Source organism: Lolium rigidum, chromosome 6, assembly GCF_022539505.1.
Source record: "Lolium rigidum isolate FL_2022 chromosome 6, APGP_CSIRO_Lrig_0.1, whole genome shotgun sequence".
In the NCBI taxonomy this organism is placed as follows: Eukaryota; Viridiplantae; Streptophyta; class Magnoliopsida; order Poales; family Poaceae; genus Lolium; species Lolium rigidum.
In genome coordinates, this window is record NC_061513.1 from 97,451,189 (window position 1) to 97,476,155 (window position 24,967).

Below are 24,967 nucleotides of genomic sequence, written 5' to 3' on the forward strand. Positions count from 1 at the left end.
AAAGCTCGCTCTGCCTCCTCATTCCATTGGAATATCTCTCCTTGCTTGATTAGGGCGTAAAATGGTAGTGCTTTTTCTCCCAATCTGGCGACGAATCTGCTTAAAGCTGCGAATCGCCCAGTCAACTGTTGTATTTCTTTCAACTTTGTTGGCTTCCTCATTGTTACGATAGCTTGGATTTTTTCGGGATTAGCTTCGATCCCTCTTGCTGATACTAGGAACCCGAGAAGTTCTCCTGCAGGGACGCCGAAAGAACACTTCGTGGGATTAAGTTTGAGGCAAAATTTGTCGAGGTTGTCGAAGGTTTCCTTCAAGTCCTCGATTAACGTTGCCCCCTTTTTTGATGTGATGACGACATCGTCGATGTATACTTGTACATTTTTTTCCAATCTGTGTTGCTAAGCACTTCTGCATCATCCTCTGGTAGGTTGCTCCCGCGTTTTTCAGACCAAAAGGCATTGTTCGATAGCAAAACACGCCATAAGGTGTAATGAACGCTGTTTTGACCTCATCCTCTTCTTTCAATCTGATCTGGTTGTAACCAGAGTAAGCATCCAGGAAGGAAAGACGTTCACATCCTGCCGTGGAGTCGATAATTTGATCGATCCTCGGGAGGGGAAAGTGATCCTTTGGACAATGTTTGTTGGGACACGTAAAGTCGACACACATGCGAAGGACTTTAGTGTTTTTCTTCGGGACCAACACTGGGTTTGCGACCCACGTGGCCTCTGTATGCAGCTCCTTGATGAAACCAGCTTCTCTCAATCGGTCAATCTCTGACAGCATAGCTTTGCGGTTTGGCTCCGAAAAACGCCGTAAAGGTTGTTTGATTGGTCTCGCTATTGGATCCAAGTTTAGGTGGTGCTCGGCAAATTCCCTGGGTACTCCTGGCATGTCAGCTGGACACCATGCGAAGATTTTCCAGTGCTCACGGAGGAACTCGACGAGCGCGCTTTCCTATGCGAGGTCCATGTTTGCCGCAATGGATGTCGTCTTCTTTGGATCTGTCGGGTGAATCTGTACCTCCTTGGAATCCTTTGTAGTTAAAGGTTGCCTCTTTATTAGGCCTCCCTACATCTGGTAGCACATCATAATCAGTCGTAAGCCTTGACTCCATGTATTCTGCTTGCATCCCGAAAGTTTCTGATAGTCGATGAAAATCCTTGTCACATTTATCGGCTAAAGCAAAACTTCCTTTGACTGTAATAGGTCCCTTAGGTCCAGTTAATCTCCACAACAAGTACGTGTAATGTGGTACTGCCATAAACCTGGCATATGCTGGCCGTCCCAACAGGGCGTGATATTGCGACGGGAAATCCACGACTTCAAATTCCAGTTTCTCGATCCTGTATTTTTCTCGGGTTCCGAACTGAACGTCGAGATTGATCTTCCCCAGCGGATAACTTGGCTTCTCCGGTGTGATACCGTGGAATCGTGTGTCGGTTGGTTTTAGGTTTGCTAGGGATATATTCATCTTCCTTAGTGTATCCGCATACATAAGGTTTAAACTGCTGCCGCCATCTATGAAAACTCGAGATACATCGAATCCCGCAATTACTGCTGGTAAGATCAGTGCTGACTGCCCTGGTCGAGGAACTTGCTGTGAATGATCAGCTATTGTGAAGCCAATGTCTTGCCCTGACCAGTTAAGGTACTCGACTGTTGGTGGAGGCATCTTCTCTGCCATAAACACCTGTCGCGAGATTACTTTCTGAGCTCTATTGGATGGCCTGCCTTTCTGAATCATCGAGACCGCTCCGTTAGAGTTAGGATCAACATAAGGCGGTGGAGCAGGTGCTGCCGCTATTCTGAGCTGATGTCGATTTTCATCTGTAATTGCGGGAGGTGGCAAGTGAATCTCACTCCTAGGTCCCTGAGGATTTCTGTGCGCTGCCTGAGCATTTGCATGTCCTGCCCATCTTAACATTGCCTGGAAATTTCGGCAATCCTTCTGCAAGTGTCCTGACTGTCTTTTTCCATTGTTGTCGAGAAAAAAGTGCATCTGACACGGCCCGTTCATCATCTCTTCGGGGGACACAAAAGGTCTCTGGAACCTTGACCCGGTATTTTGCCTATTGTTTCGGGAGTCATCTCTATTGTCGCCTCGCTGTTCGTTGCTCCTCTGGTAATCATCTCTGTTGTTTCCTCCGGCGCTTGCTCGGAAGCCAGCCGAAATTTGCCCAGGAGCATCATAACTCGAGTACTGCCGAGGAAATCGTCGCCTACTTTGATAATTTCGGCCGCGGTCCTCCTCTGGTGACCTATGCCGTTTGTTGTGAACAGCATCTTCTCCATCTGCCCATCTGTTTGCTATCTCCATTAATGCGGATACTGTCTTTGGATTGGTCCTGCCCAAATCCTCGACAAAATCTCCTCGTCGGATTCCTGCAACAAACGCGTCTATTGCCCTCTCGTCAGATATATTTTCTGCCGAGTTTTTAATGATGTTCCATCTTTGGATATATTTTCTCATTGGTTCGTCTGGCTTTTGTCGACATGACCTCAATTCCTCTAGCGATGCAGGTTTTTTTGCAGGTGGAGCGAAAGTTCTTGACGAAAACATCCTCAAAACTGTCCCAGCTGTCGATAGATCCTGGAGGTAGTTTCTTTATCCAGGATCACGCGGCTCCACTCAGGTGTATCTGAATACTTTGCATAGCTGTTGCTCTGGTCCCCCCTGTGAGCTTCACCGTTTCTAGGTAATCGACTAGCCAATCCTCTGGATATTGCAGGCCGTCGAATTTCTTGAAACTATCGGGTAACTTGAATCCCGAAGGGACTCGAGTTTTTCGAACTCTCCTTGTAAAGCATGGTAAACTGCACATGTCCTCGTCGTTTATTTCTGGGGAATGCCGATGTTCTCTTCTACTTTGCCGTGCTCTGTCCACCCTTGCTTGTGCTGCTGTGTCTCTTGCTGCACTTGTCCCTTCAGGAGCTGCTGCTGCTGCTGCCCCAGGTCGTGGACTATTTTGCCTTGCTGTTCCTTCGGGAGGTGTTGGTGCAAACGCCGTCCCCATGGCTCCAACTCCTGCCATTGCCATGTTGTATAGTGCTTCCCTTGGATCTCCTGGAGGTGGCCTTGATGCGAGGATAAAGGCCTGTGTCGCCATATACCCAGCTTCTGGTGTCTTGGGGATGATGTTTCCTCTCGTGTCTATCGACATAAAAGACATGTCGAGGTTTTGAACCAAGTACTCTCTTTCTCCTTCGGGTATGTTTTGCAGCCTTGATCTTGCTCGTTCCGAGCTTCTCCGTGGCTATCTCCCGAAGTTCCGGATTGTCGACTTAACTCCGCTCTTCGCTCGCTTGAAGCGGAGGCTGCCTCCTTTCTTCTATTTAAAGCAGTACGTCTGTTTTTCCAACTCCCTTGCCGCTCGTGCGAGCCTATATTGATATGCTTGCAGCTCTGCTGGCGTGGCTGTTGTAGCCATTGGTTCTGAGCCATCCATAGCTCTTGCGGCTCTATCCCATGCTGCCTGCGGGAGTTGAACTCTATCGTGAGGCTCAGGTCCGACGTATTTACTGCCTAGACCTTGTCGTAGATTAGAGGGATCGACGTATGGATTTCCCAGATCGTCAAAGGCCTCAGATGTTTCCTCTTGATCACGACTTGGCTCTCCGATGGCATAAATCTGATGGTATTTTGTATTCGGATCTGTGCTATGTTTGGTGACACCATCATAAAGATTGGCGAAGACCTTGCCCACTGTAGTGGATTTGTCGATGAACTCGAAGCTGTCGACGCTGCTCGAGTCATCACTTATATAGGAGTCCGCGGATGACTCGAAGGACATGTCGCCGAAGATCTTGGCGAGCTTTTCGCTTGCCCTGGTACTGATGAAGCGTGGCGATGAAGTCTCTTCTTCGCCTGACTCGATTGACGATGTTGAGTTCGAAAATCGGAATCGACCGCCGACAATCCCGACGAAATCGGAATTTCGAGACGATACGCTCCCTCTTTCCCGACGCGAAAGTGGAATCTTCCGAACGTCATCTCCATAGGCTCCTCCAGATACGCATATGCATCCAAACGGGAGGGCGGGTGAGGAACAAAATCGACAGGACCAGTTGCGATCTGTTTACCTCGATCCATTGCGTTGCTTGCAGTTGATGAAGTCGACGATCTTGAACGTGCCATCGAGATCAGATCCTTGACTCCTCTAATTCCCACAGACGGCGCCAATTGACAAGGGATTAACTTATCAATGCCTACAGGTTGTAGACTAGGGTTTAGTTGGAAGTAGAGGGCAAGTAGATCTCGAAGGTTTCAGCCGAAAAGTACTCGACGATTATTAAAACTAGGGTTTGAGAGACAATGATTCGATGCTTTCTTTGTTCCTCGACTCCCCCTTATATAGGAGGCGGAGCCGAGGGATTCGTATTGTACAAGTTACAGAGTTCGGGAGGGTTTCCAACTCATCCCGTAAGATTACAAACATCATCTTCTAATACAACTCTAACTTTCCTTAATATCAACTCGGGCTTCCGATTCTTCTTATTCTTCGAGTCATGGGCCTTCAGTAAACCCCGGGTACTATCTTCGGCAGGCCCATTGGGGATGCCTATGTCACCAGAAGAGGGCGCGCCCGTCCTTGTTCCAACTATTCCATTGGCTGACGAGACCGGTGGTGTTGCTCATCTCCATGTCGTACTGCGCCTGGAAGTAGGCGACCCACCAGACGTCGTTGTCGGTGGCCGCCCAGGTCGGATCGGCCCACTCGTCGGCGGTGAGGCAGACCGTCGGGCCTTGATGGCGTCCCTCCAGCGATCCGTGCCTGGCGACGGCAGCGGCGGGACACCTATGCCGTTGACGGCCATCCTCCACCTGCCGCTGCTTGGCAGGCGCATGTCCGGCGGGATTGGATATCCCGCGCGGTACAACGCCCATGCCTCCGCCACGATGAGGCTGCCGAAGCCGTTCGTCGCGATCTTGCGGGAGGACGACATTGGATAGAGGTTGGGAGCGGCGAGAGATTGGGATGAACAAGAACAACAGGGGCGCTCTTAATGTACAGCGGCGGCAGGCAGGCGAAGCGGCAGCGGGTCGTTGGACGAAATAACACCGACGCGGACGACCACGCGGCCAGGCACGACGAGACGTGTCCCTGCGTCGCGTGGGAAATCTGGAACGCCATTAACGTCGCTTGACCAAAGGTAGGCGATGGGGTTTTAGGCTTCCAAGCCGCTGACGCGTCGAGCTCGCGTCTCCTCGCGTCGCTTTTTGTTGTGTCCGGCGTGCCCGGAGTCCCCTATGTAGCGGGGACGGACTCAAAGCGCCGGACATCGTATTAGACCGCGCCAGACAAAAAGAGGTTTTAGGGCTCGCGGCTGGAAACTTTTTTCGTCCAACGCCCCAAATCCCTTTGAGGGATGCGACTCGAGATGATGTATCTAGATATATTTTAGTTCTAGATATATCCATATTAATGACAGGTATTATGAATCAGAGGGAGTAAAAATATTTTTTAGACAACCATCAGAAGCAAGCTGGAGAGTGTAGACATATTAGTTCATGGCAAACAGTGTAGATCATCCAAAGCTGCAATAGATAGGCAGCTAATGCAAAAGTTCTTCCAAGTTCAGAATTATAGCAAGGAAAGAATGATTTGCATCTGGTCATGGATAGCAATAAGAAAGAACAAGACATTATAATTAAACCTGTTAGTTCAATTTGAGCAAGGCATGAAAAACAAACCATTCCCAATAAAAACAACAGCCAGTTAGGGTAATCTAAGAAACCAAGACATGACTCTTAACAGCCATCAAAACTAGCGGAGTGTTACTCCGTTCACCTTGGCTGTACACTGATAAAATAAAAAGCTGCATAAGTAAACAACAGGAAGACCAAGCAGCAGTACACTTCTAATATTAAGATTAACTGCATTTCATAACCAAAAGTCTAACTTTTGCATCAAGTGATAAAGCACTGCAGCTAGACAGCATAACAGCATGAACATAATAGCGTCACAAGGAAGCAGGAACAGACTCTTGCAACATGTATCAAAACATTTTCCTCTTCTTGTTTCCTGACTCTCCCTTCTGGTTGTTGAATCCTCTAAAGTCATTCGTCGTCTCAGCAGTGTTTTGCTTCCTCATCCCTTTACGACCACCATGCCCAAACTTGGAATCTTTTGACCTACTGTTCTTACCTTGTTTACCTCGCTTTCCACCAGACCTATCACCAGGAGCAACACCAGGCCTCTGCTTCTTATGTTGCTTGAGTCCTTCTTCGACTTCAAAGTTAATATTTGGCCCATCCTCCTTCCCCTTGGAAAATCCCCCCTGTTGCCTCTGCTTCCTCCATTTCTTCACTGATTCGATGTTCTCCTTCTTCTCCTTGGCCCTCTCCTTAAGCTTCTCTGCCTGCACCTCCTTTGACCTCTTCTTCAACTCTCTCGCCTTCTTCCTCTCCTCGGCCTCCTCAATCTGCTTCTTCTCAAATAAGAGCTTTCCTTTGATCTTGTGCATGTGAGAGTCAGTCTTGACCATCTCTGCATAGTAATCTGCCGGCCTGAGGAAACGGACCTTCTTAGACTGCAACTTCTCAAAGGCCTGCCTCGTGCCATCCAGAGCCTGTGTGTAGAAAGCAAGCTCACGGGTAAGGTCATCATTCACATCAACCTTTTCCCCCTGGTCATGATCAATGGCAAGCTTGTGCATCCAGTCCACATTCTCCGGCCAGGCTATGTCCTCAAGTTTCTCAAGGAGCCGCTCCTTGTTGTATATGGCTTTCTTTGAAGGTTCAGCCTGCAACTCTTCTTCCTCTGAATCATCTTCTGATTCTACATATTCATCATCAGTATCATCATCTTCCAGCATGGCTTCTTCATGAACCAAGGGTTCTTCGTCACTTTCAAGTTCCACCATCTTCGCTGCAGCAAAGAGAAAATGGGTGTTAATTGACAGATCCAATATAACGCAAGCACAAGCTAGGAAATTTCTTCCAAGATCTACAGCCTAGTATTGGGTGGTCAAGTATTTTTCGATCCCTTTCTAACTCTCTAGGAGTGGTACAATTAGGTTTTGTTTTCGTCCCCAGTTTGGCAGATGTGACTGCTCAGGTTTGTGGCGCTATGTGCAGTTAGAATTTAGAACTCAACATTGAGTGTTCAATCTTGGTTGACCTACTGCCCACCGGAAGCCGTGCGGGCAAGCCTTGTAAGCGTAATCTACAGTGGGGAATCAGACGGCTGTTGGGGGCCCAAGGAATAATTGGAAGACGGGTTAATTCAGATTTTTCGCCACAGGGGTCTGCTTATGAAGTTAGAGGAAAAGGGGACAATGCAGTTGTTTTAGGAGACGAAGGTAATGATTCTCGAATTGTTAGTTCTTGTGTTCTAACTATAGGGAGTTTTCTTCGTTTTGAATTCAGTGAATTAATAGATGCTAAGGTCAGGAAATGAGGTTAGAGATGCATGTATTTCAAGAATCTGCATTAGGTGTGTTGTTTAAAATGACACTAGAATTTTCAATTAAGCACGGACAATTACTCCTACGAAATTTGCCGTGGTGTCTACTGCGATTCATGTTCGTAGTAAAAAGATTAGATGAAATTTCAGCCCAGAATTGACCCAAATTTTTTTTAGAAATAGCTATTCTGTTATATTTGTAACAACCAAGGAAATTCTATCTAATATACGCGACTCAACAGTGCAAAAAAGATGCAACCACTGATGAAAAAAATATTATAAATTGCAGGAGTCAGACTGGGAATGCACCTCCAGAAGAGACCTAAATTCTTCTCACGTCAGTAAACTGGTGCAAACACACTGTGATTTCCCCACAAGGGGGAAGGTGAAGTTATTGCACCAGCAGCAGAAATTTTGCTCGACTCAATTGGTGAAGCATATGATTTCCACAATTTGTTTCATAGGATGTGGTTATGGTGTTCGCTACAGGACGACCAGATTAAACATTGACCAAGTGAAGTGCATGGAAGAAATCGTATGTCCATGCTCGGTGAGTCTAGACATGAAGTGACTAATTCGTTATTACCAGAATATAGATTTTGATGGAAAAATGTAGCGGAAACCAAAAATGGTGAATTCACACTACTTGTTTCCTTTAAGCACAGGGAAATCATTTGGGGAACAGGCAAATCATTTGGGGACTGGCACATTGGCCATCCCATAGGCACTTTGACAGCTACACCAAGGATCTAGTGAAACAACTAAGGTAAAACAATGTGATTCCGGGGAAGGTGCACAACATTATAGGTACTTCCTATGTCCGGAAATAAGTGACTCGGATTTGTCTAGATTCGCACGTATCTACACACTAAAACGCGTCTAGATACATGCGATAATGACATATCCAAGTCACTTATTTCCAGACAGAGGTAGTTTCTTTGGTAAAATGGAAAATGTACCATCACCAAGAGGGCACCCAAGACCTTGTACAGCAAGATCAGGGGTGAGCACGCTGATGACTATGTTCACAAGACAATAGAGGTTTTCTGTGATATATGGGAGCAAACAATCCAGAGGTCATCTATAATGTCCAGGTAGGATCATGAATCTTTGGACTACCGGTAAGAGCCGGATGCAGTACCAGTATTTTGGTGATGCAATCGCATTCAACACCTGGGCCTGGCACACGTTGGACCTGCAATTGGCTAAAAGCATACGGCTCATATCCCACACAACCTATTGGATTCACGCAGTACCCAAAGTAATACTAAAACAGCTACAGAGCAGCTGACAGAAACGAACGGGAAGATGGGGAAAGGATAAGCGGACCAGGCGAGCTCGGGCGGACTTCGACTTAGCGGCTACTCAAATTCGACGGCGACTGTCTCCAATCAAGGAGAGAAAATGGGGGAACGAGTGGAGGAGGTACTCACCATGCCTACGGGGTACCATCGCTTGCGAGGAGGGTGGCCGGCCGCCGGAGAGGTTTCCGAGAGACGCGCGAGCGAGGAGGGGAGAAGGGGACGTTGGGGTTCTGAGAGGAGGCGCTTTGGGAGGCCAAGTTCTAGGGTTAAGCGTGATGTTGTTCGTGTTTTGGACCGGGCCGTACCTAAGGATGGGTCGAAATGGGCTGAAGAGATAGGAAGCTGGGATATACCCATGTTGCAACTACTGAAAACTGGCCTTTTTTAGTTTTGGATGAAGTTGACACAGATATTTCGTTACCATTCCTCAAAAAAAAAAAAAACTCGTTACCATTTGTTGAAGAAAATATCTAGTTTTTTTTGCAGGTAAAAGGGAATTTTATTACTCCACAGGGATTACAAGACGGTCATGGTCGAGCTCCTGCAACAAACATTCAGGTCCAGATTTCACGAGGCAGTGACTAGCCCTATTTTATATACGATCTACTTTTACAAAAGAAATAATGTTGTTACCATTAACTAAAGCCTTAATCTCTAAGATGAGATATGAAAGCGACGAGCGATCCTGCGACTTCTCCATGATTGAATCCACTAAGCCAGAGCAGTCTAGGTCCACTAGGATAGGCTTGTCGCACATTCGTGAGATATGCATGACACCAGGAGAGTTACATCAAGGGGTGGCGGTGGCGGTGCTAGCGGGAGCAGTTGGTGCTGAAATTTCCATCCCACCATGCTTTGGAACATTCCTATTATATTATCGTAGTTATTATGCGTTTTTGCCTAATTTTTGCCTTTGCTAGAGTTGCTCTAAGCTCCTTCCCTTACCAGCATGGTAGCATCTACTAGAAAATGTGATGCATTTAATACACGTTGTACACTTATTCGAAATTTAAGTGATCTCAACGTTAACCATGATAGTATGTACACGGTGTTGATCCTAAAGATTGTTATTTGCGGTTTGATTTCAACATACTCTATGAGGCCATCTTGAAAGCATACTTTACTCTCGTGTGGATTTTATATCTACTCTTAGTTGGCTTCAAGAATCAAGCAAACCATAGACAAGATCTTGATTGCCTTTTTTTTTAAAAAAATGTATACATGCAATTGTCATTGTGGGAGCTCACTCCCTTGCACACGAATTAGAAAAGAAGAGCATCAGAAAAGAATGCTTAACGCCACAACTTTTCTCCCCTTGTGCCCTTGTGGCGACTTCTCTACTTGAGCCTTCTCCCTAGATCCACTCTCTCTCTACTTCTCTCTCTCTCCCTCGCTCCCTCTCTCTCTCTCTTTGCGAGCGGCCATGGTGGCCTACGACTGGTGCGAGGGGGATCTTTTTTCTAGTACCTCTATGTTTTCTCGTTGTTAGGTTCCTCCCTTCTTCCCCATAGATGGAGAGGGATTAGGTTGCTTTTTTATCTTTTCGTTGGGGTCATTTTCGTAAAAGTTCGAGGGCATGGGTGTATTTTTTCCTTTTTCTTTTGAGGTCCAATATTATCCCACCGAGTGAAATCTCCTCCTCCTAGAAAAACAATTATCATGGTTTCGAAAAGTGTCTTTTTTTGTGAGAAATCCACCAATCTATTAATAATCATCAACAGTAGTACAAATAACCCAAAAAGTAAAGAAAATTATAAATTTGTACTCGGACCACCTAGCGACGACTACAAACACTAGCATGAGCCGAAGGCGCACCGCTGTCCTCGCCCCTCCATCGCCGGAGTCAGACAAAGCTTGTCGTAGTAGACAGACGGGAAGTCGTCGTGCTAAGGTCCCAAAGAACCAGCGCACCAGAGCAGCAACCATCGCCGGTGAAAACCGTAGATCGGAAGAAACTATCATGAAACCACACTAATAAACACGAAAACCGATCGGATCCTAGGAGATCCGATGGACACACAACTCCAAGCGTCCTCCGTTAGTGCTAGATGCACCACCGGAGCGAGGATAGAACGAGGAGGACCTTATTCTGAGCATCAGTGCTCCTAATTTTTAAAAATCATATTTTTTAGATTTTTTAAAAAATTAAATACCCACAAACGTACAGTAGAAGTTTCGGACAAAAATATGTTGTATTTTAAGCTATACAAAAAGACAAATTTCTCACAAATATCCACCCCTATAGGTAGCCATGAATTATTTTTCCTGTAGCTTAAAATACATGCAGTTTTTACCGAAACTTCACACGAGTATTCAGAACATATGTACAGGGACGGAGCCAGCAGGGGGCTGGTTGGGGCCATGGCCCCCCTCATGGTAAATTTTTTTGTTAGAAAACTTTGGTTAGTTTATATATTTGACCTTCAATTTGCCTAAATTTACATATATGGCCCCCTCCAATAAATTTTACATGCAAATGGCCCCCCTTGTGTTACTTTTCTGGCTCCGTCCCTGCATATGTATGTATCATGAAATAAATGTGACAATTTTTCGAAACGTAGATTTAGAGTTTTTAAATATTTTAGAAAGTCGGAGCACTGCTGATCATGTGTACCAAATCTGCTTCCCAAAGGTTTTTCTTATGATACCAGTTTCATGTTTCCAAACTCTCCGGGCTGGAAGAGACGTCATCGTTCTTGTCGAGCTACCGGTGTCGGCTTTTGTTTTCTCTTCTCTTTCTCTTCCGTTTCTTTTGGGCCTAGTTATGCGTTGCGACGCAGACGCTCAGTATCGTGTGGTTGCTATATTAATATAGCGGGGCGAAAGCCTGTTTCGAGAAGAGACGTCGCGGTCAAAGCGAGGAAGTGCAATGGGGCCGATAGGATAGGAAGGAGCCGCCAAACTGGAAGCCGTGGGGCGATCGGGGCCTCCGTGGGCAGGGGTTCCCCTACCAGCAGCCTCGGATCCGGCTTTTCGCGTGGCGCCGCTCCCGAGCCATCTCCTCATCCAGACAGATGATCATATCCACACCTACCGGATCATCCCACCGCAGCACCGGCCAACTATTATTTGGACCCCACGCTCCGCTTCCGCCACCACACCCACAGCTCAAGCGCGCTGGGCGCCACGCCGAAACCCACCAAACTGGACCTCCCATCCCACCAAGCGCTTCCACAGTCCAGGTCGCTTTCAATCGGGCCCAGGGTTTCCGACCCCACATGTCATTCCAACGAGTTGATGCTGAACTCGCAGGACAGGACAAAGCGGCGCCAGCGGACGAAAGCGTCGGTCGCTGCTCTGAAAGCGGCAGTGCTGTTACTGTAGACCCTTTTCGGAGAAGCCAGCTCGTTATCTTTCCGTAGCCGCCGGAAACGATTCGTCGTCCGACACCGACGTGCGGGCCGTGGCATCTTGCTGGACCCACGGGTCATGCTTTAGAGTTTAGAGGATAGTACAACTGCAGCCGCGCTGGTTTGGTGTTTTTTTAATGCACGGCCGAAAAGGTCTCTCCCTTCCAGGGGACGCCTCCTCCCGTGGACCGAGCCTACGGAGGGGTTGTTCCTTGGTCGCCGGCTAGCATCCAAACGTGTAGATTCTCTGGTCAGTAGGATCGGTGGTGAATAGATAAAAGCTTATCCTGCTTGTTTGGCATTCGAATTCAAAAGCACACGCCAGTATTGCTTGATATGGCAGAATGCACATGAACATGTTATATTTTTTTTTTGATTTAATGCGTATAAGTCAAGAATACAATTTCAATTCGACTCATGTTAAGCCAAGGTTATTGCCATGTGTACATGTTAGTCAAGCTTTCCTTTAAAAAAGTTATGATCCCTCCCTAATAATAAATAGAAGCAAAGTTTGTTTTATTGGGAACGTAGAAGAGTTCTTACATTCTCGATTAATAACGAGCTCTTACATTTTATGCCTCAACAACAAAAAATCGATCTTGCCTTTTCAATAAAATAAAACATCATTTGCCGCTAGATGACATGTGATAATGGGATGATGTGCTACTATCCAAACTTATTGAGAACGCTTTCTAAACATTATAGGCTTCCAGTGGTATGCTTTCAAAAAGTGCCATTATAATGTGTGATGGAAGAGAGAAGGGGAAGAGTGTGAAATAGAGCGGGTTGTTGTTTATACACCGACGTAAATTTGGCGAATCGTGAAATTATCAATGAGACCAGTTTGCTTGATGGTTCTATAAATCTCAATGTCACCTCACGATATTAGAAGGCAAAACCATGATATCAACGGATGAAATACTAGCAAGCTGTACGGGAGTATGAAGCACTAGAATCAACATAAAATGCATTTGTATGCGACCATCTCCCCATGGTCGAATATGCCTGAAAAGATATATAAGAAAAAAAACTATATTATGTAACACTTTTTTGTATGACATTATTAAGTGATACAAAACCTGATTTACCTTTGGGCATAACCATTGGACCAACATCCAACCATTCACATCATGTCCCTCCAATCCATTTATCATAGTCGAATAGGATTCAGTAAATTGTCTAGCGCAATAGAGGCTGAAAAGACATAGAAGAGCAGGAAGAAATTACTAGTTAGGAGCAAGGTTTAAAATAGAGCTAATAGCATATTTTGCCAACCCAGCTAAATTTTAGTAATTTTGCTAGCTATGATCAGCGGCGGAACTAGGCCCAAAATGTTGGGGCGGGCCAATACACTAAAGATGGGTAAAAATAAGCTATTATTGGGCTAAATTTTTTTGGGGCTAGGCGGGCCATGGCCCGGTTTTGCCCCAACATAGGTCCGCCACTGGCTATGATACTATTTGCGAAATAGCATGTTATATCGCACTAAAACATCGTAGCGTTAGCTCGCTATTTTTTTACCGACTATTGGTACAAGGTGTTGAGTTTTCCTCGTTAAGAAAATAAGAAATTTCTTTCTGTTTATATGGTGATGAACGTCAGTCTTATTGATTTCTGTTCTGAATCGAAAGATAATATAGGTGCTACTGATAATTTTTAATAAATAATTTATACCATGTCGATGCCTTGTGAAATATTAACGTTAAGCTTCTAAATTTTTTGAGAACTATATTTGTATGTGATTATGTATCTACGAATCTATCACTTTTGGACCAAAATTCTTTATCTTTAGATTATATCTGTTATTTTTAAAACGCTATTTGAAATATAGCACACTGTTAGAACGATATAGCGTGTATAGCATTTGAAGGATGCCACCGCTATTTCTTTTAGAATGTTGATTTGAACCTTGGTTAGGAGAGAACAATGGGAGGTAGGAGTTGGGGTATTGCTTTGGCCATGATGCACATTCATTCGAACTAACATCTATGAAAAGACTTGTGAAAACTTCAAGTTACCGAGAATTTCCAAGCCCAACATTGTACTACAGTATTGTTTATTATAAGAGGAAGGAAAAGAAAAATGGTGGATGAGATATTTCTTTTAAAGTATATGACAAAATGTTTTAAATTCCACAATTGAAGATCACAATAGATCATCCCTACATTGTGGAAATATTCACCAAACGCAACAGATGGAAACATTCTGTAAATTAAGAAACGCTCAAAGCTGGCAAAAAAATATGGCAAAGTCAGGGATTGACCTACAACACAACGGCAGGCAACCAGGACAGAATCTGCCAGTCATCAATCCCCCGTCCAGATAACAAACGGCCGCTCTCTCCCTACACCGGGTCCATCCAGAACCGGTCTCTCCTCCACCCATCAAACCAAACCCTTCTCCCTCCCTCCCACCACCCAGCAAGCAAAGCCAGGTAAAAACCCCGGACACACACCCAACTCGCCGTCGCACACACGCACGAGACTCGCGCAGCCGAAAAGCCAGAGAGGAAAAGGAGGCGGAGAGGGCGACCTCCACCTGCCCGGCGGCCGCTGCCACGGGGGACCTCGCCCGCTCGTCGCCGCCGCCGCCGCCGAGATCTAGGGTTCCGGCCATGGCCAGCCCGCGGCCGCCCGTCGGCGCCGGGGACGAGGCGATCTGGAGGAAGCTGCGCGAGGCGGGCTTCGACGAGGAGTCCGTCAGGCGCCTCGACAAGGCCAAGCTCATCGGCTACATCTCGCGGATCGAGTCCGAGGTACCTCACTCCCCCCTCCCCGGTCCCCTCGCGCTGCGTTTCGAATGCGCCGGGTCTCGGTTTCGCCGTTCTTGCGCGTGGAGGATTAGTCTTTTGGGGTTTCTTTCGGGGAAGAGGAGAAAGACGATAGGTGGAAAGGATTGGCGGCTCGCTGGGTAGTTTCCGCGTTTCGATTTGATCCCTCCAAGGTTTCTTGGTTTCTTTATGCCATCAATGGCGTTATTTCTGTGCGCAGATTAGCGGGGGGAAAACGGCATCTTGGCCTCATTTCTTGGCTTCTCTGGTAGTACCCTGGTGCGTGTTTGTGCTGATGGGTTACCTAACAAAGAAATCAGTCGTTTTTTACTATTATAGGCAGAGATTTTGCAGATTGGTTTCGTTTCTTGCTGACTGGAATTAATTGTTTTTGTTTTTCCTCGTATTCCCCTTCATTCTGCTTGATTGGGTTTGTTCTTGATACATAGGGGTTCCAGCTGATGCACATGTAGTGTCGTTTGCATCGCTCCGGTATACTATTGTTTAGTGCATTCTAATATTCATAGCGAGCATAAAGGCTGGAGGGAGCCACGATTATTGCTGAATTGACATTTGCTTAAACCTTTTTTATTTATTGCTGTCAGCATCCAACCGTGCATATTTTGTGCTAAATTCGGGTGAACAGTTTGTCAGCCTAGGCTTATAGGGAAGTTCTTTCGATTAATCAAACTACACCTAGGTTTGCTTCTGTCTCATACACCTGTCTGCAGCAAACATTATACGGTTTATACCACAGTTTCTTTAAAAGTCCTGTGTTTAAGCAACAGTTTCTGAAACTTTCATCTCCTGCAAGTCCTGTGCTGAAGCTAATGTTTTTGTTACTTTACAAGTTTTTTTAGTGGTGTTACTTTACAAGTTTGCTGAACAAGTTGGAAAGAACAGTTTGTAACAGTTAATTTTACAAAGCACTCAATGTAAATATAAATTGCGCTGTGTACCATTTACTTTGCTTTCCAATCCAAAATACAGTATCACATGTCTCCCTGGTGGTCTATGACAAATGTTCACTCTGTGCTGTAAGCTATCTTGTTTGGGAACTGCTGTTGCATAGCTGTGACTTCATGCTCATTTTTTTTTCCGTTGTAGCTTAATGATTACCAGCACAATCTCGGGCTTATATTATTGGAGCGAAAGGAGCTGACATCTGAGATGGAACAACTTAAAGCTTCCTTGCTCTCTGCCGAGATCATGCACAAACGTGAACGAGCTTCCCAGCAATCTGCTCTTGGTGAAGCAAGAAAGAGAGAAGAAACCCTAAAAAAGAATGTAGGAGTTCAGAAGGAGTGTGTCGCTAATGTAAGTTTCTGTTTCAACTAATCATATAGGAGCCCAATTTTTTTGTTGTGCAATCTGTAATGGATAAATTCTCGTACGGTTGATGGATTTGTTAATAATGGACATTATATTGAATATGCAAAATATGAAGAATATGAAACCAAGTTATTATCAACCTTATGGTCTCCACTTATTGACTATTTTTAAAACCACTGCTTCACCAATATTAGACCTTTTACATAAATTTTCTGTCCCTCTCCATATATTTGCTTCATCTTCATCTTCCACTTTTTATGTTTTTATGTAGCTTGAAAAGGCACTGCATGATATGCGTGCGGAAACAGCTGAACTGAAGGTTTCATATGAAACCAAATCAGCTGCAGCGCTTGAATTGATGGACATTGCTCAAAAGAAATTTGATGAGGCAGAAGAGAGGCTTCTTGCAGCAAAATCCTTGGAAGCAGAGTCCACTCGTGCACGGAACGCTGCTTTGAGAAGTTTACGAGACATGGAAGAGCGTGAAGATCAACTTAGAAGAAATCGCATTTCTAGTGAATCTGCGTGAGTATTCAGTTTTTGAGAAGTTGGCCCTTCTAACTAGTGCAGTTTAGTTTTGAGTATGGTACTATCAATTGAGGTGTATTCTGTTTCAGTTAATTGTGAAGTGTGCACGATGTTCATTCATTCAAATGAATGTCCTGTGTACAGGCTCTCTTCTTTGCTATCTAAACCAAGTATGTCGTTGTAGGTATGAGGCCAAAGAAAAGGAGATTAACTCACAGAGGAAATCGTTGAATGATACCAAGAAAATGATGCATGAAAAGGAGCAGGTACTACTGAAAGAGCAAGCACTGCTTAATCAGAGGGACGAAAACATCCTTGAGAGGTTAGCTTATGTAACTCGCTCAGAGAAAAAGTTAGAAGAGGACAAGTTGATTCTTGAAGATCAACGGATGGTTCTAATGGAAGAGAAAAATAAGCTGGATCTTAAAATGGAGGCAGTAGCTTCAAGGGAGGAAGTATGTATTGGTTTTACCTATCCTTTTAATTAGCAGCCTTATTTTCTGCCAGAATTGTATTACAACTGCTTTGATCACAGGCTATAGCTCGGAAGGAATCTGTGCTTGACAAACGGGAGAGTGAGTTGTTGATTCTCCAAGAAACTATTGCAGATAAAGAACGGGTATGGTTTTCCAGTTCCATTGTAGATGATTGTAGTATAGCTGGTTTGCGTCTTCTGAATCATCCTGACTTGTGTTGCAGGTGGAGATTGAAAGGCTCAATCAGGAACAAGAAATGGCACTGGAGAATAGAAAGTCTAAATTTGAAACTGAGATAGAGAATAAGCGTTTGGCCTTCGAGGCGGAAATGGGCACGAAGATGACTTTGCTGGATCAAAGAGAAAGAGCTCTCAGTGAGAGAGAGCTGGCATTTGCTCAAAGGGAACAAAATGCTGACCTTCGGCTGGCTGAATTAGTAAGCAAGGAAGAGGCCTTATCAGGGAGATCAGATGAGTTGAAAGAGGAGGAAGGAAAGCTCCTCTCTGATAGAGAAGCATTACACATCGAACTACAAAAAGAAAGAGAGGAAATACAGAAGATGAAATTAGATTTGGAGAAGGAAAAGGCTTTCTTTGAGGAGGTGAAACTGGAAGCAATCCATGCGCAGCAAAACCTTGCAATAACCCAAGCAGAGAGAGACAATGTGCTTACTTTGCAGATGGATCTTAAAGAAGAAATTGACAATCTTAGAGCTCAACAAAAGGAGCTCATGGCTGATGCTGATAGGCTGCAAGGAGAAAAAGAAAGATTTGAGATCGAATGGGAGTTCATTGATGAAAAGAAAGAGGAGTTACAAAAGGAAGCTGCCAGAATTGCTGAAGAGCGAAGAGTAATAACTGAGCATCTCAAAAATCAATCAGATATCATCAAACAAGAGAAGGAAAATTTATGGGCCCAGTTCAAAAGTAATTCAGAAACCCTCTCCCGTGACCATGAAGAGCTAATGAGCAAGATGCAGCTAGAACATGCAAGTTGGCTAAGTACGATTCAGCGTGAGAGAGAAGATCTTACAAGAGACATTGATAATCAGAGAATGGAGTTACTAAATTTGGCCAAGGCAAGGCAGATGGAAATAGATTCTAAATTTAGGGAAAGAGAAGAAGAGTTTGAGCAGAAAAAGTCCAAGGAGCTTGAGTACGTAAATTCTCAAAAGGAGACGATCAAGTCAAAACTAGAGCATGTTGCGCTTGAACTGCAGAAACTTGAGGATGAGAGGAAAGAGGCTACTTTGGAGCGTGAGAAGAGAGAGCAAGAGCTGTCTGAGATGAAAACTACAATTGAAGCCCTTAATAATCAACGAGAGAAGCTGCAGGAGCAAAGAAAACTGCTTCATTCAGACCGTGAAGCAATAACAGAGCAAATTCAGCAACTTAATGTGTTGGAAGAACTGAAAATCGATTCCGAGAGTAAACAACTGTCTTTGATTGAGTGTGGAAAGTCAAAGATGAATGAGAATGGTGTCCTCCCTTCTGGTGAAAATCATGATGCAACTCCTAGGAACTGTTCACCAAAGCTTCTCGACAGGAAACTAGAAGTGTCACCTTCAGCCCCCACACCAATATCCTGGGTTCGAAAATGTGCGCAGGTGATATTCAAACGCTCTGCTGAGAAGAGCGCTGATCATGATAATGTTCATAATGGTGTACCAAGAAACCTTCCGAAACCTGTTGATATCGCTAATCAGCTAGGCGACGAAGCTGGAGAAGTACCTCAAGTTGGGAAAAAGAGGTCTTATCTGTTTGCTTGTGATCAAATCGAAGATTTAGAGCCAAGCCGAAAGTACCAAAGGAGCACTATTCAGACCGTAGTTGGAGGAGAAATTACTTCAAACTGGTACGTTATATTTCTGCACAACTAACATAATCTTTCTGCCAATTCTTGGGAATAAATTTGTTTCCTGCATTAACATGTCCATGTTTTCAGCCCATCAATCCTAGAAGAGAAGTGTTCGAAAAATGTACATGATGATCTGGCATTTGCAAATGGTAAAGTTGATGAGTCAGATTTTGCTGATGATGATGAACCTTCAGAGGATATCACAGTGGTAACTGCTCTTTTTTGTTGCACTCCTCACCATGTGCTCTTTCCTGCTGTATTGTCCCGTTTTCAGTTTCTAAATGTCCTTCACTGTCCAAATAATCTTGCTATATTCCTCCTTGGTTATGTTCTTCTATATCCTAAATGTTATGCAGTTAGATGCTTTTTTCCTTAATCTAATGTTCTGCTGGACGAGATGACTCTTAGCTCCTCTGTTAGAGCATGTTTAACTTGTTGCTATCTGTTCAGCTTAACAACTGTTTGGTGCATTTTATGTTTTGATCACATATATCGACCCTGGTATTGTTAGAGGTCCCCTTTGCCTGACCATTTCAATGGTTTTTGTCGTTCCAGTCTGCAACTGAACCATCTAATGGATTGCTTGATAAGCAAGAGGACGATGCTAACGGTGAAGAGGAAGAGGAAGAGGAAGAGGAAGAGGAAGATGAAGATGAAGATGAAGAAGAGGAAACATCGCCAGGGAAGAAGTTGTGGCGATTTCTCATCACATGAGTAGGTTCCACTTATGATAGAGATACAGAGCTGACTGTAGGCTGACAGTTACCTCTGATGAAGATACTTTTCTTTAGGTCCATTCATCTGCATCTCCACCTTCCATATTGAACGGTGGCATGTTGTTGGGTACTTGTTGGTTGTGTGCCTGTTATTACCAGCGGTGGTTTTCGAAGCAGCTGTGGAACTACGTGATCTATTTTGTGTTTTCACATCCCGGCCACTTCAACATCTAAAGGGTTGATAGCTTCCTGAATGTGTACAAATGATTGGGGTCTAGGAAAGCCCATATGGCCATTGGTAGTAGTTGTGTGCAAAATGGTGTTGGTATTCGCCTGTGCTATTGTCTTTTCAGTGACATAATTTCATCTTAATGCGTGATCCTGTGTTCTATATTTGATATCATGTCATGCAGAGTTGCCTCCATATTTGTTACTCTGATTGATATTTCTCTTGGTATCCACCTTGTTTTGTTTTCGTTTGACTAGCCAGGCAAAAGAGCAACGTGTCGCATCAAAATTGCTACGGTTGCAGTTGATTTGCCTGACTTTGGTTAGGCGGGCTTGGGTGAGACTGAACATGTGTTCAAAATTTACATTTCGTATGAGCATCTACGGGCAATACATTGACCTCTTGCAACTATATGATGTTTAAAATACTTCTGCACTCGAAGAGCATCTTTTGGCGACAAAAATTAAAGGAACCAAACATTAGCCAGTGGAAAGAAAATATACTCACTTTTCTTTTTTGAATATTTGAATTGATGCTCACTATATTTTTCCTTACTATTTTACTACAACAGCTACTACTACTCTGTTTGCTTCCTAACACCGCGTGTGACGACCCCGGTCGTCTCTCCAGTCTCAAACAATACAAATTATTACAAATTGCAAAATGAAGTGTGGAAAATGTGCAAATCATCCTGTCTCAGCCCTACCTATAACCAAACTACGGAGTGAAAAAAAAGAACTCCAGCCCTGCCTCACCGGCTCGCCCGTGTTCCTTCAAATTCCACCTCGCCGCCGCTCTTCTTCCCAAAGCGGTGCCCCCTTCTCCTCCTGGCGCCGCCCCCCTGCCGCTCCTCCTAGCGCGCCGCCCCCACCGGAGCTCCTTCCCACGCAACCGTCAACTCCCTCTCCACTGGGCCGCCTTCCCTGAACAACCACACCAATGGCGGTGCGGCGGTGATCGGCGGGTCGAGCAGCGACCTTGAGGACGATGCCAGCGGTATCCGTGGTACGTACTTACGAAGCTCCTGTTTTGTGCCGGTTATCCTGTATCCAGTCATGGAGTGAATTCGAACCCCGATCTAGATCGAGCGATCGGAATCGGGGTTCAGCGATGGTCTGTCAATTCCTGTAGGTGCGGTTAGTCGGTAGCTGTCACTCCCTGCTTTAGGGAACTACTAACAGTAGGTACAGCATAGTTAGGCGACTTCGATTACCTTATTCCAGGGTGCTGTTCTGAGTAGCGTGGTGACGAGTAATTGCTTTATTTCAAATTTCAGTCGGATGCTAGAAAACATCTCAAACCGCCGTTTATTGAGGATACATTTGTCAAGTTAGTTCTGAACTTCATCAACCAGAAATGCAGATACCAGATAACGAAATTACAGGAACCAGTGAATTGCTTCATACGGCAGATTCGTTGGTTCCGCATGTTTATTTTACCCACTGATTATGCAGTGCCAACGACTTTGTTTCTTTGTTTGTTTATTCACATCTTTGCATTGCGACAAATCCTGAGCTTCAGTTACATGGTGCTAAACAAACCTAGCAGTTAGTCAGTTATTGAAACTGGTGTACTATGCAGAGCAATATTGGTATTTGTAATATGCTGTGCTCTCTCTAGCTTCCATTTCTACAAATATAAACATGACGTTTAGACGGTCTAGATTGATCAATGATTATTCCTCCTGATATATAGAAGAGTAGCTGTTTTATTTATTTAGTTAGTGATTTGCTTTTTATGGTTAATTCTTGTTCAACATTTTATATGGATTAAATTCATAGTGGATTTATTAGTGCTGCTTTATTATGAAGGTTAGTAAAATGAAACTGAAGATGAGGAACAAACAGCGAAAATCTTCTGTTCTCAACTTTATTGTATGGGGCTTGGTGGGATTTGCCCTCATTGTCTGCTTATTTTTCGTCAGCCGTCAAGTAAAAACTGGGCTTGGCCATATCGGTTCTAGCCAGCTACATGCCATCAGAGAATTGGAAAAGGTTGAGGAAGAGGAGTTTCGCTTGCCACCTCCTCACAAGTTGAATCCTCGTGCAGTGAAACGTCGGGGTCCTCACAAGACTTCAAAGATTATCGATGAATATCTTGATGGCTCGTCAGCACTACACGATTCGTTCTTTCCTAGTGAAGCGACTGCTATAAACCCCCTAAAGGGTGGGAATGATAGCATGTCCTTTTATCCTGGTAGAGTGTGGCTGGACACAAGTGGAAATGCCATTCAAGCCCATGGTGGTGGGATTTTATATGATCGCAAGACTTCGAAATACTATTGGTATGGAGAAAACAAAGATGGACCAACCTACCAAGTTCATCCTGAAGGGGCACGCCGGGTAAGTCGAAATTCTGTTATTAAATCTGTCTTAATTATTCTTTGTTTATTTAGCATTTGTTCTGAACTTGCAATATGACTGTTGTTTGATTACCTGCAGGAGTAGGTTGTGTCCTGATGCTTTGCTTGTGTTTGTGTTCTTTCCAGGTAGACCTTATAGGGGTAAGCTGCTACTCCTCAGAGGACCTATGGTCATGGACAAATGAGGGGATTGTGCTTCCTGGAGAGCGTACCAACATCACCCATGATCTTCATAAATCAAAGGTGCTTGAGAGACCTAAGGTGATATATAATGATTACACTGGGAAATATGTCATGTGGATGCATATTGACGACGCGAACTACACCAAAGCATCTGTCGGTGTGGCTGTCAGCAACTCTCCCACAGGACCTTTCACTTACCTCTACAGCTTTCAGCCACATGGATTTGATAGTAGAGACATGACAGTTTTCAAAGATGACGACGGGATGGCTTACCTCTTCTACTCCTCTCGTAGCAATACCGAGCTTCATGTCAGTCCACTCACAAAGGATTATCTCAACGTCACACTGGCGATGCGGAGGATATTAATAAGACGATTCAGGGAAGCTCCGGCAGTCTTCAAGGTGGAAGGAATCTACTATATGATCACCTCGCGCTGCTCAGGCTGGGCTCCTAATCCAGCACTGGCACATGCTGCCCACAAGATCATGGGGCCATGGGAGACGCTGGGGAACCCCTGCGTCGGAGGCAACCAGTTTCTCCGTCTGACAACGTTCCTATCTCAGAGCACGTTTGTGCTTCCCCTCCCCGGCTTGCCTGGTACATTCATCTTCATGGCAGACAGGTGGAACCCGTCGGACTTGAGAGACTCCCGCTATGTTTGGCTACCCCTGTCGATCGGAGGTCTGGCAGACGAGGCCTTGGACTACAGTTTCGGTTTCCCTTCGTGGTCGAGGGTGTCGATCTACTGGCACAGGAAATGGCGCCTCCCTGAAGGTTGGAGGTAGAGGTACACCTGAATTTTACGGTGCGCATAGTGACAGAGTATACGGTACTAAACAATAGATGATGAATGCAATCGCAGTCGAGATAGGGTGGTGATGGTTCAGAAAATCTTGATTGATGTATCTGATCTTAGGACATCTGCCTAGAAATTTGCCGTGTGTCGGCAAGTTCATGAGAAGATCAATCTGAAACTGGATACGATGAACCGAGCTCATACTATCACTTATTTCAGAATGCTGTGCAACTTTGCCAAAACGTAACATCACTGCACAACCCAGCTAGGCTCGTATTGCAGAAGAGTTTGAGCAGACAAGCCACATCTTCTTGCATGCTGAACTATTTAGCTAACCACAGTGCTGCTAAATTACTGCTCGAGTCTTTATCTTGTCGGGCATAATAAGTCGTGAAGCAAAGCCAAGACACCGACACACTCCTCTCCGGGCTCCTGCTCGAGCGGTTGAGCGGGCGCATCAACGCACGCGTCAAAGCGGGAACTGTCGGCCGTGCACGCACAAAACGTTGATGCGATTTTAGTGCGTCATCACGTAGGCGCATAAACAACGGTGCGATGGACTGTTTTCTGTACAGCCAGTAATTACACGTCACTTTGCTCTAGTAGTATTAGTATACAATCATCACAAATTGTACAAGTACGCTAGTGGCACTGCAACTGGGCCTTGGGGAAACTACCGGCATGTGGTGGTTCCGTGTTTCGCGGTGTTCATGCTGCAGAGCACCGTGTGGACATATGCAGCGCCCGTGTGCATATCGCCACTGCAGAAAAGTGCAGAGCGCCAGTGTTCTCGCTGCTTCCTATTTGCGCCGCGCAATGCACGGATCCGTTTGTCAAGTGCAATGCAGGACCTGCCGATTTGATTTACAGGGCGGACGGGTCAGATGTGTGCAGATGGGATGATTCCTTCCGTCCTCCCATCAAGCCACATTCTTCAGAGGCCCGTGAAAACATCATCTAGTTTAAAGTATATTAGTTTGTTAAAAAAAGTTATAACCAATCTAACCAATGTTGACTACGAAGTACGATATTAATATATTTTTTTTGTCGAAAAAAAACCCCAAAGCGGGTGGATCGGGCACCACTTTGCATCCTACTCACATCCGATGGTTACTAATATTTTTCTGCAACAAGGCAAAAGTTTTGCCATTTTTATTGTATAAAATGAGTTTAGAGGTCTTACAAGCCAACTCTTGACCAAGAGGTCAAAAAGATAAATAAAAGCTTACGCTCGCGGTATTATATTACACAAAGCTTTCCCTTGGCGAGGCACCATATAGCCACCTCCTCTTTGATTTTTGACACAAATATATGTACCGTAATGAATTGATTTTAGAAGACGCAAAAGCCATTGCCTTCCTTCCTTGTTGTCTCTTGTGGACCGCCTCAAGCCACCAAGTCTTAAAGGAAAATGAGAGCCAATTGGTAGGGTCGATAGCCTAGCCCTCGTTGTTTGGTTGCCCACACTTTTTTGTTTCGCCTAATCGACCGTCGTTTGGTTACAAGCTGTTTCCTGACACGGCAACCTCGTCGGCTATGTGGTGAGCTTACCAAGAAAAGAGAACACTGCCTACAAGGTGTTCGACTCAATATCAATTCCGGCGAAGACTAGGATATAACACATAATTAACATGAGTAACATAGTTGTAGTAGT

At 44.9% G+C, this 24,967-nt stretch overlaps 3 protein-coding genes across 4 annotated transcripts; 2 read left to right on the forward strand and 1 right to left on the reverse strand.

Moving 5' to 3' along the window:
• Positions 1 to 5,853: 5,853 nt before the first annotated feature.
• LOC124665522 (probable rRNA-processing protein EBP2 homolog) lies at positions 5,854 to 8,935 on the reverse strand. Its single transcript, XM_047202924.1, has 2 exons — positions 8,843 to 8,935; positions 5,854 to 6,872 (listed from the first exon to the last, which is right to left on the reverse strand). The coding sequence occupies exons 1-2, from the start codon at positions 8,859 to 8,861 to the stop codon at positions 6,001 to 6,003; spliced, it is 891 nt and encodes a 296-aa protein (XP_047058880.1). The 5' UTR covers positions 8,862 to 8,935; the 3' UTR covers positions 5,854 to 6,000.
• Positions 8,936 to 14,662: 5,727 nt separating this feature from the next.
• LOC124666575 (nuclear matrix constituent protein 1b-like) lies at positions 14,663 to 20,166 on the forward strand. Its single transcript, XM_047203915.1, has 8 exons — positions 14,663 to 14,818; positions 15,941 to 16,150; positions 16,437 to 16,690; positions 16,878 to 17,148; positions 17,229 to 17,312; positions 17,393 to 19,023; positions 19,114 to 19,234; positions 19,582 to 20,166. Exons 1-8 carry the CDS (start codon positions 14,678 to 14,680, stop codon positions 19,738 to 19,740), a joined length of 2,871 nt encoding a protein of 956 aa, XP_047059871.1. The 5' UTR covers positions 14,663 to 14,677; the 3' UTR covers positions 19,741 to 20,166.
• Positions 20,167 to 20,802: 636 nt separating this feature from the next.
• On the forward strand, positions 20,803 to 23,531 carry LOC124666177. 2 transcript variants are annotated; one of them, XM_047203526.1, is made up of 3 exons: positions 20,803 to 20,976; positions 21,783 to 22,313; positions 22,460 to 23,531. In XM_047203526.1, exons 1-3 carry the CDS (start codon positions 20,959 to 20,961, stop codon positions 23,300 to 23,302), a joined length of 1,392 nt encoding a protein of 463 aa, XP_047059482.1. In that variant the 5' UTR covers positions 20,803 to 20,958; the 3' UTR covers positions 23,303 to 23,531. The 2 variants fall into 2 exon arrangements, with proteins under 2 accessions (XP_047059482.1, XP_047059483.1); XM_047203527.1 differs by having other exon boundaries at positions 21,788 to 22,313.
• The last annotated feature ends 1,436 nt before the right edge of the window (positions 23,532 to 24,967 follow it).